The sequence below is a fragment of the Phoxinus phoxinus genome, assembly GCF_949152265.1.
Source record: "Phoxinus phoxinus genome assembly, chromosome: 10".
Taxonomy (NCBI): domain Eukaryota; kingdom Metazoa; phylum Chordata; class Actinopteri; order Cypriniformes; family Leuciscidae; genus Phoxinus; species Phoxinus phoxinus.
In genome coordinates, this window is record NC_136885.1 from 36,101,479 (window position 1) to 36,112,912 (window position 11,434).

An 11,434-nucleotide genomic window follows, 5' to 3' on the forward strand; every position below is an offset into this window, starting at 1 on the left:
AAGTGCATCTATCCATCATAAAAGTGCATCTATGCATCATAAAAGTGCATCTATGCATCATAAAAGTGCATATATCCATCATAAAAGTGCATCTATGCATCATAAAAGTGCATCTATGCATCATAAAAGTGCATCTATGCATCATAAAAGTGCATCTGTCCATATTTCATGTATACAGTAAAAAAAAAACGTTTTAATTATTTATTTATTTTATTATATTATTATTTATTTATTTATTAACCCCTTAACTTTATTTATTTATCTGCAATGTATTAATTCATTGTGTCAACATTTATAATTATAACAAATTATTACATTTATTAGCAAATTAAGTAAATTAATCATTTTATGTTATATGACATTTGAAATGAAAACTTTTAATATTATAGTATTATCTTTCTTTTTCAATATGTATATCAAATAGATTATTTTGTATATATAAATACACACGCATGCATGTATATATTTTAGAAAAATTTGTTATTTATATGTAAAATATTTATATATAATACAAATTATATATATATAACTATATACAGTTTATATAAGCAAATACTTCTTAAATATATACATGCATGTGTGTGTATTTATATTTACAGAATAATTATGCACAGTACACACACATATTATGTAAACAACAAACTTTTATTTTGGATGCGATTAATCATTTCACAACCCTAATATAAACATAATTTCCTAAAAGCGCTAAAGTTTGTATAAACAATTTATAAAATATGTGAATGATTCCTCTTAGTGCGGGAATAAGACATGTTCTGCTCGACATCAGAAGATGTTTCATCAAAATAGTGATTATTATCATAACACGCAGTAATAGAAGCTTTTAATGTATATAATCCTCTTTTAGAAACTCATTGCAATTAGACAATGTGCATAATGAGTGTTGGCAAGGCAGATGCTGAGACTGTGATTATGATTCATACTCTCGGGTAATTTTGTTGTGCATTTATAAGAACTCGAGTGACAGGTGTGATGATTTAAGATGTGATTGTGTGGGTTGTTTTCAAAGCGTTCTCACTTAAAAAGCAGTAAACATCACGTATCTCGCTCATCTCGTTCCCAGCTTACCAACTCCGTGTGTGTCAGCCTCCCGCGCCCGTGGCCAACGCACAAGTCCTGGCGGAAGACGACGAGTTCCAGATAGGTAAGCACAATTTAGTTTGTTTTTTTATATTTATGTAAGGGTTACTGCCCGACGAGGTGTTAAAGGATTAGTTCACTTTTTAAAACACTTTTGCTGATAGTTTACTCACCCCGATGTCATCAAGATGTCCATGTCTTTCTTTCTTCAGTGGAAAAGAAATGAAGGTTTTTGATGAACACATTTCTCCATATAATGGACGTCAATGGGCCCCAAACGGGTCAAGGTCCAGATGACAGTGTCAGCGCCGCTTCAACGGGCTTTACACGACACCAGACGATGAATACGGCTCTTATCTAGCGAAACCATCGTCATTTCACAAATAAATAAAAAAGTATAAGTTTTATAAGCACAAGCGCTCGCCTTGCTCTGTTCTGTGATGCGCGTTCGTGACGTCACGTAGTACGCAATTGACCGTTCGCAAAAGCCACGCCCCTTAGTTATTGTTACTACGCCCGTCAAACGATTGAGAACCAGACACATAGCCATGGCTGGGTTGAGCTCCACACATTAAGTGATTGGTTTTGGAGTAATGCAGCGACGTATCCTCCAGGGACGACAGAAGAGCGCACGGGAGCACATGCACAAAACAGTTCTGTAAAATTATATATCAATCATTTTTATTTGATCATATATCATTTTACAAAACTGCTTTGCGCATGTGCTCCTCAGTCACAACACTGCGATCAGAGACGCGCTGAACCATCAACTCTCTGTTCTCTTCATTCATAACTCGTAGCCGACTGAGAAGGATATATTTGTGTGAATAGTTGTGCAACTGCGCGAACTTTGTTTGAAGTTTAATGTTTGAGTTCCAGAGGAATGTGTGACTGTGTTCCTGTTCAACCACATCACAGTTTCGTGATTAGATCCGTGCTTTTCCTCTCGTCTGCTGACTGATGAGGGGCCGCAGTGAAACGGTGTTGTACATGTAGCCTATTTTTTTATTATAGTTGCAAGCAATCATAAAATAAAAAGGTGAGAAACGGACCTCGGGTCGGGCTTAAAATATAACCGTAATGTTCGGGTCGGGTCAGGTTACATTATTTCGGGTTCGGGTTTAAGTTTTAAGCCGTGCAGACCTCACTGCCATAGGCGCATCGTTTCACTCTCTTGCTGAAATCCCAATGTTTGACGGAGGTCCTTCTCCTTAGTTACAGTTGCTGAGCTAGGATTGGACGAGAACCGTTCGAGGGCGGGGTTTTGCGAACGGTCAATTACGTTGTAAAGGTCACGCTTGACGAGTCAGTGTTTACAGATGTGCGGAAGGAGGACCATACACACATATTCAAATGTCTTTGTGTCAGTTTATCGGTTAAAATGCCCATCTCGTGTGTGTGTCCTGGTGTTGGAATATTAAAAAGCCTAAAAGAACATTTTCGTCAGGACAGAAATGTTTTACTTTTCACAGAAGCGTGACCTTTACAGCGTAACTGCGTATTACGTGACGTCACGAACGTGCATCACAGAACAGAGCAAGGCGAGCGCTTGTGCTTATAAAACTTAAACTTGTTTATTTATGTTTGAAATGACGATGGTTTCGCTAGATAAGAGCCGTATTCATCGTCTGGTGTCGTGTAAAGCCCGTTGAAGCGGCGCTGACACTGTCATCTGGACCTTGACCCGTTTGGGGCCCATTGACGTCCATTATATGGAGAAATGTGTTCATCAAAAACCTTCATTTCTTTTCCACTGAAGAAAGAAAGACATGGACATCTTGAGGACATCGGGGGGAGTAAACTATCAGCAAAAGTGTTTTTAAAAGTGAACTAATCCTTTAAAGGGCTTCGGCAGAGGCAACCGTCCTCCACGCCGTCGTCCATTAATACCTGACAATGGACACCTCGAGGGGCATTATACCATGTTCACTTGCTAAATAACACATTAGTTTATATTTTAATTAGTTTTACAATCGAAATCTAACGGTTTCAGAACTCCTTTACTAAATGTCCTACACCACTTTTTAACGGACACCCCGCAGCCAATCAGAATCGAGTATTCACCAGACCATGGTATATATTTTACTAATCACTCTCCCAAGAACATTAATCTTGCACACCAAAAAAACACATTATATTACACTTAATTTTAGCATTTACTCTCCCGTTCGAGTGTCATGGGCAAAGCATGCTGGGAAATAGACATCCCAGCCGTTTCAGTTCAACTTAAGTTCGTCAAAATTAAAATAAATAATTTAATAAAACTCAAAACAATGAAACCGTTCAGTTCACTTAAAATATATCAGTTCTGTGAACTCGGAAGAAAAAGAAAGTGCTAAATACTCATAAAAGTTATTTTAACTGAACTAATTAGTTTAATTTAAGTTTGTCCCACTCAAACCGATTCATTATTTTGAGCGTTCGGGTTTGAACAACGTTCGATGATCATTTGTGTGTGTAGATTTATCATCAAACCCTCGTTAGAGAGAAAGTGCCCACCTCCTTATTTAATGTGAAAGAAAATCACACCGCCGCTCCGCATCCGTCATCATTACTGTCACGAGTGTGTAAGCGGTCAGGTCTTCATTAGCTAATGTGTTGTTGAGCACTAGCGGGACAGAAAGATGTGTGTGTGTGTGTGTGTGTGTGTGTGTGTGTGTGTGTGTGTGTGTCCTCAACAGGAGACATCATCAGGTACCGGTGCCTGCCGGGCTTCTCGCTGCTCGGGTCCGAGATCTTGACCTGTCGGCTGGGCGAGAGACTCCAGATGGACGGTCCTCCGCCCGTGTGCCAGGGTGAGTGCATTCGACACGCTGTCTCATTTGTGTGTGTGTGTGTGTGTTCGTCCTGATGGCGTGTCTCGCGTCGTTAGCTCTGCTGCTAGTTGTTAGGCTCCTCTGGAGTGGAGCTGCGCTTAAAGGCCCCGGCGAAGTTTTTACGTTCTTCGATTAAAAATCCCCATGTGGTGAAGAAATTACACTTTTAATGTTGTTTATGTGTCTATATGGTGTTTTTAATACGCTTAAACCATGTGTAAACTTATAAGTGGACAGCATTGCTGAGTATTTTCTGCTTAAAACTGCAGTGAACCAAAGACAGTCTCAAACACACGGTTTGAAATCGCTGGTGTTTCTGACGTCACACACTACCTTGTAGCCAATCAGATCAACGTGTGATCGTCAACCAGTGGATCTCTGAGTGAGTGAGTGAGTGGAGGCGGGGCTCATTTGCATATTCATAGAACACCGTATACTAAATGAGGCAAGGGTGTCGAGTTACACTCTAAAAAATGCTTGGTTGTTTCAACCCAATTTTGGGTCAAATATGGACAAACCCCAAACGTTGGCGATTTGTCCATATTTTACCCAAAATTGGGTTGAAACAACCCAGCATTTTTTAGAGTGTATGTATATATAAAAAAGATTCAAGGACAAACGTTTAAATGTGTCATTTTGGAGATCAAATAAGAGATTTAAGGGATAAACTGATTGACTACAGGGGGACTTTAAGGGTAAAAAGAAGTTCAAGATACATGAGCAGCTGCCATGCACACGCTGAGAGCGGCGTTTAGATGAATATGTACATTTCCTCTTAATACAAAAGAAAAACACATAGAAAATGACAGTGGTGAGAAAACAGCCGTTCAGAAAGCCTCTGATTATAGCGATGTGAATATGTTCATCACATCACGTTTATTCATATGGCACTTTATACTATAGATTGTTTAAAAGCAGCTTTACATTTTTAAAAATAAAAAGGTCTGCTTTTAATGACAATCCCAGCTCCAGATTCTACTATAAAGCATCTCTGCTGTGTGTTCATGTTTTTACTCGCGAACTGAAGAAGGCGGAGCCTCCGAGCCACACCCACTTATTACATCATCCCCACGGACCAATGGGAAACATTCACTCTCTGAACAATACAAGTCGACACCATTATGACTTAAAGTTAATTAAAGGATAATTCCGGTATTTAACACCTTGAGTCTATATTGTAGTTTGTTTTGGATGAACAAGAGTGGTGGACAACATTTTTTTGACAATGGTTCTTCTCTCGAGTTTTTGACTATAAAAGAATTGGCCATGGACCCATTTAACATTGGAGTCAATGGGCATGTCCGAAAATGTCATTAAAACAGCCAGTAATGTTCGTTTACAAAACTGTTAAACTCACAGAGTGGTTAGTGGTGTTCGTTGATTTTTAACTTTTTTTTAAAGATGCACAAGGGTTAAAGCCTCGGAGAAGCAAGCTAGAATGCAGAAATGCATATTTTGATAAAAAGCCAATGCATTTTTAGTGTTATTTTGAAATGTTTTGAATATATTTTGTGTGATTTTGAATATTTTTAGTGTGATTTTGAAATGCAGTGCGTGTGTTTCCAGTGAGTGTGTGTTGGTTTTTGCCGTTTCTAACACACGATCGTCTGGTTTCTTCGCAGTGCAATGTCCCGACAACGAGGTTCTGTTCGACTCGACGGGTGTGATCCTGAGTCCGGGTTACCCCGACAGCTACCCCAACCTGCAGATGTGCTCGTGGATGATCAGCGTGGAGAAGGGCTACAACATCACGCTGCACTTCCAGCTCTTCCAGACGGAGAGAGAGTTTGATATCCTGGAGATCTTTGATGGTGGGTCTGAGTTATTCCTCATGTTCAGGCATCATCTGTGCGTCCCTGGATATTGCACACATTATTCTCCGGGCCTGTCGCAACTCTGACGCTTTTCTGGAAATTTCTAAATGAAATTTGGAGCCTCGGGAAACTGTTTCGAGTCGCTTTTTTAGATCCACAAGCATCACGAGAGAAATATTTCCCCTGTAAAAGCCTCATTTAGGACCTGCAGATATGCAAAGCGCAGGAAGACTCGAGTATTTCTAGATAGCGAGGCAATGGCAAAGACAATTGGAATACATTCAGAGTGTTATTAGCGCTAATTACTTAAGTGCTTGCAATCAGCAAATGACCCTATTCCTCATCATTGATTGGATGCTCATTAATGGCCATGGCATTTGCAGAGACCCAGGGGAATAGGAAGTGAGAAGCGATGGCAATTTCCGTCTCAACATGTTCATGTTTTGCAACGAGGCGATTTTTGCAGCTCCTTCCCTCGAGTCGTAAAGTCCCCCTGTGGTGCAAGTCGAGTGTGTAATGTTGTGTGTGTGTCTATGTGGGGTTTGCTAAGCTAAATCCCTCAGTCGACAGCATCTTCTCCTTAAAACTGCAGTGGACCACAGACGGTCTCAAAAATGTGACTGCAAAAAATGCTTTTCTTACTTAGTATTTTTGTGTAGTTTCCAGTCCAAATATGTAAAAATTCTTAAATCAAGATGCATTTACTAGATTAGTAACATGACATAGGATATTATGTCCTGTTTTCCAGGGGAATTAATAAAAAAAAATGAAAGCAAAATTGGGTCAGAAAAATCATCTTAATTCAAACAGAAACAATGTTATTTTTCTGACCCCAGTGGCAGATCATTTTGCTTGTTTTAAGCAAAAACTCACTTAATTTTTATTTATTTATAAAACTTTTCAATTTGCATGCAAAACTTTTCAACTCGCAAGCAAAAGATTTAGACCTGCAAAAAAGACCACAGAAAGGAGAGCAAAATTTGTGCATTTGTGATGAAAAGTGTTCGAAATGAACAAAGAAAAATAAAGGTTTTCAAAGATTTACATGCATTGCAAATACTTTTATCATCAACTTCTTTATTTCTGAGCCTTAATTTTTTTAATTACAAAATAATTTGTTTTACTCTCAAACTCAGTATGTTTGATTGAATAATAAAGACACAAAGGAAACTCCATACGCAGACTGGGAGGAGCAGACGCGCGCAGTTTATAATCTTCCCGGTACTTTAGACCGCGGTGTAAACGCAGAGAGCAACCGGTCTGGGGCGAAAAAAAGTTCCTGGGACAAATTGTTCCGGGTAATTTCGGTGGAAACGCGGCTTATGTGTGCTTATGAAAACTTTTCTCAATATTCTAATTTTGAATTTGGGGTTTTCATAAGCTGTAAGCCATAAACATCTAAATTATATCAAATAAAGGCTTGAAATATCTCACTTTGCATGTAATGAGTCTATATAATATATTAGTTTCACCTTTTAAGTTGAATTACTGAAATAAATGCACCATATTCTCATATGTCCTCAGCAGAAGTACACAACTTCCTTACCTGAGTAAAAGTACAGATACTACTGGTCAAATATTACTCCGTTACAAGTAAAAGTTGTAAAGACAGATTTTTACTTAAGTAAAAGTACAGAAGTACTCGTTTATAAAAGTACTTAAGTATAAAAGTAAATGTCAATGCATTTTTTTTTATTATTGTTGCATTGTTGCATGTAATACTTACAGTACCTTATGCCTCTGAATCTCTACCTGCCCTCATATCAATATCACATTTATTTCTATAACACAGTTCCAGTCGTGGGATTGAATCAGTCACTCAATAACGTCCACAATGGTTTCGGACACAAACGGCTGTTCCCAGTTTTTGGGCTTTTAGTATGAATATGTTAGCCGTACTGTTATCTATAAGCTAGTGTGCTCCAAAACAATGACAAAATTCACATTTAGAAGAGCAAACCCAACGTTGAAAATTAAAATCATGTTGATGTCAGAATCCAATGTCAGATTGACGTTAATCTCCAACGTTGGACAGACGTTGTATTGTGGTTGAAAATCGGTTAATGTCAGAAACCAACATCAGTCGAGTTCTGGCGTCAACCAGACTTTCATTTACAACCAAACTCATCCCTGACGTCACTACTCTCTACTCAACGCCCTCGACAGAAATGTAGTGGAGTAAAAAGTACGTTATTTGTCTTTCAAATGTAGTGAAGTTAAAGGTAGGGTAGGTCAGAATTGTCTAAAAAAACTTTTATTCAAATTTGTTTAAACTGTCTTTATATACCAATACATCATTAAAATGCACTCTGAAATAGAGAGTATAAAAAACGAATAATAATCTTCAATAAACACAGCTCATTAACTCCATTCACTCCCGCCTAAAAACGGGTGCGCGACTGCGCGTGGGCAGAGCCAGTAATAGCGCCGGTAGTCATGGCGACAGAGAGTGACAGTCCCGCAAGCCAATCACTTGTCTCGTCCCGGTAGGAATTAATGAGCTGTGTTTTTTGAAGATTAAATACACTAGAGTCACTCAATTTTTATACTCTCTTTTTCAAAGTACTTACATTTTAATTGGTATATAAAGACAGTTTAAGCCAATTTGAAAAAAAGTTCTTTAGACAATTCTTACCTACACAACCTTTAAAGTAAAAGTTTCCGGAAAAAAACAATACTCAAGTAAAGTACAGTAGAGTGCGGATCGGGCCGACTTTTTCAGTCCGAGCCCGTCCCGCGTCCGACAGAGCAGTAACCGAACCCGACCCGAGCCCGACAGGCATCAAGATATTTATGTTCGAGCCCGACCCGAGCCCGACAGTTAAAATCCCATTTTTTTCTCATACTAATGACAATTGTACGTTTGTTTGTGTGGAAAGCCCGCTTTTATTAAGCAACTGTAGGAAGGCAATCGGAAATGTCAACAGGATGAGCGCATCAGCGCGCGGAGCAACAAGCGCTCTCAACACCTGGCGCGCGCACATTATGCACGCGTTTCGTTGTCACGGCTACATAAACAAATGTCCGCACACAGGAAGACCGATGGTAATATTTTACATGTATTTTAATCACAAAAACGAACGTTTGCATCAAGTGAAAGCATCAGGCACATGAATATTAATCTATTTATTTGGAATATTGCAACAATAATAACCCCATACATCGGCTACCTACATAAGCTGTTTTAAATTTAAAATGTTCAATGCCTTATCGCGCTGATGTGACCGAGCCCGACCCGAACCCGAACATCATTTCTAAATATCTGTCCGAACCCGGCCCGGCCCGTCGGGTATCGGCGGGTCCCGTCGGGCTCGGGTCGGGTATCCATCCTCTAAAGTACAGATACTCAAAAAGTGTACTTAAGTACAGTCCTCAAGTAGATGTACTTTGTTACTGTCCCCCTCTGGTCCGCAGGGCCTAACGTGTACAGCCAGAGTCTGGCGGTGTTGAGCGGAGACCAGCGAGTGCCCTTCAACATCACCACGACGGGTCACCAGCTGTTCCTGCGCTGGTCGTCCGATCACGGCACCAACAAGAAGGGCTTCCGGATCACTTACGTGGGTGAGTATCAAAGTATGTATCCCCGATCGGTAATTCCTCTCAGTTCTGTGTGTGTCTCTCGTAACCTCCTGTGTGTCCGGCCCATGACCTGTGCGTCCCAGTCCGTGTCCATCTGTCCGTGTCTCTGTGTCCAAATGTGTGTGTAACTCTGTCTAGAAATGTAGTCGAAGTCGCGCTTCTGTCGTCCAAAATATGTTTTATGGTTTAAATATTACATTCTTTATAATGTCATAATTAAACCATAAAGCTAATTTTGCCCGACGCATCCCGCGTGTGCAGCATGTAACATATTGACACAAAGATAATTTGTGTTAATTACATTTACGCAGAGCTGTCAAAAGTATTCACACTCATTAATCGGGTATAAGTACAGATACTAGCGTTTATAAGTTGAAGTATCAACTCGAGCTTTTTACTCAAGTACAAGTGTAAAAGTACTGGTTTCAAAACTACTATAAGTATAAAAGTAAAGGTAATTTAAGGGCCTATACTGCACTTCCCCACCTCCTCAAAAACTTTTTTTTTTAAAGGCCGTAATGTTATATTAAAATGTTAATGTTGAAAAATGTGGGATGCCCATTGAAGATTCATTTCATTTTTATTTCTATTTCAATTTTAGTACAATGCAAATACATTAAAGAACCATATATGTGTACGACTGAGCATTAACATGTGTTTTATGAAGCGGAAGATAGAGTCACCTCTCATAGAAAAATGTCTATGATATTTAAAAAAAACATCATTTAGTCTGATTATAACCTGTTTTCAAAAAGAAGAAGAAAAAAAAAATTATATTCCCCACAAGGTTCCCCACACACACACTCTCTTTACTCTCTCTGTCACACACACACACACTCTCTCTCTCACACACACACACACACACACACACACACTCTCTTTTCTTCTCTCTCTCTCACTCACTCACTCACTCACACACACACACACACTCTCTCTTTACTCTCTCTGTCACACACACACACTCTCTTTTCTTCTCTCTCACTCCCTCACTCACACACACACACACACACTCTCACTCACACACACACACACACACACACACACACACACACACACACACACACACACACACTCTCTCACTCACACACACCCACACACACACACACTCTTTTCTTCTCTCTCTCTCACTCACTCTCTCACTCACACACACACACACACACACACACACACACACAAACAAACACTCTCTTTACTCTCTCTGTCACACACACACACACACGTTATGTTTGCCACTTATCCCACGATTGTCATACACTATATTGTAAAAACGTCTGTCCCCAAAGCAATATTTGACGTGATTTGCCCGTGTTCTTGAGCAGAAAACTGGTGATTTCTCCCTCGCTGTCCGCATCTCTGTTTCCTTCGGAGGAGTTTTAGCGCTTCGCACAACCAAATGTAACGACAGCGGACAGCCTCTAACCAAAGCTTTGATATAGTATTAAAATAAAATCTAGAAAACACAATAAAGTATATTTATGTCTAGAAATCTAAAGGATAGTATAATCGATCTCATCTCCTATTATTTTTATTTTTTTTAATTAAGTAAAACTTTATTTTGATGCTCCTAACAGACTATAATTTACAATACATGTGAACTTATTCTAACTCACCGTCTGCTAATACTCTAATGAGAGCTAGTTGACATGTGCAAAGTTACTTATAGTCAGTAGTTACTATCAAATTAAAGTGTAATAAAAAAATGATATAATTAAATTGATTGTCATCTTAAATGTATTATAACTTGTGTGAAATTTAATTAAACTCTATTGGGAATGTCATTAAAACCTTCTTAGTGTAATTATAGTCCAAGATCTGAGAAATTCTAATTTATGTAATGAAAACGCAATGAGATATAATATTTAGTTTGGTAATTTATTAATTTAACATACTTTATTTAATCCAAAGAAAGTTGCAAAAGTAAACTATACCTATAAACTTGGTCAATTGACGTTCATTCAATACATTTTAGGATTAAAAGGATTCTTTAAATAATACTAGACTATAATATTATTATTTAGTATTATTTAAAAATAAATAGTGATCCATAGAGATGTCGGCCTGGGAAACTGACATATTTAAATGCAAATTTGTGCACAATTACATTTACGTGGCTGAATACATAAGAAA

The 11,434-nt window shown here is 38.7% G+C and overlaps 2 protein-coding genes across 3 annotated transcripts in view; one reads left to right on the forward strand and one right to left on the reverse strand.

Moving 5' to 3' along the window:
- csmd3a (CUB and Sushi multiple domains 3a) overlaps positions 1-11,434 on the forward strand; it is a 382,979-nt gene that overhangs the window by 265,071 nt on the left and 106,474 nt on the right. Inside the window, exons 45-48 of the mRNA XM_079626776.1 lie at positions 1,082-1,162; positions 3,780-3,893; positions 5,537-5,725; positions 9,143-9,289. Of these exons, the coding sequence (XP_079482902.1) occupies positions 1,082-1,162; positions 3,780-3,893; positions 5,537-5,725; positions 9,143-9,289 (531 nt within the window). The remainder of the gene's footprint in view (positions 1-1,081; positions 1,163-3,779; positions 3,894-5,536; positions 5,726-9,142; positions 9,290-11,434) is intronic.
- The window catches only part of slc25a32b (solute carrier family 25 member 32b), a 249,864-nt gene that overhangs the window by 86,916 nt on the left and 151,514 nt on the right, over positions 1-11,434 (reverse strand). The gene's annotated exons all lie outside the window — the stretch shown is intronic.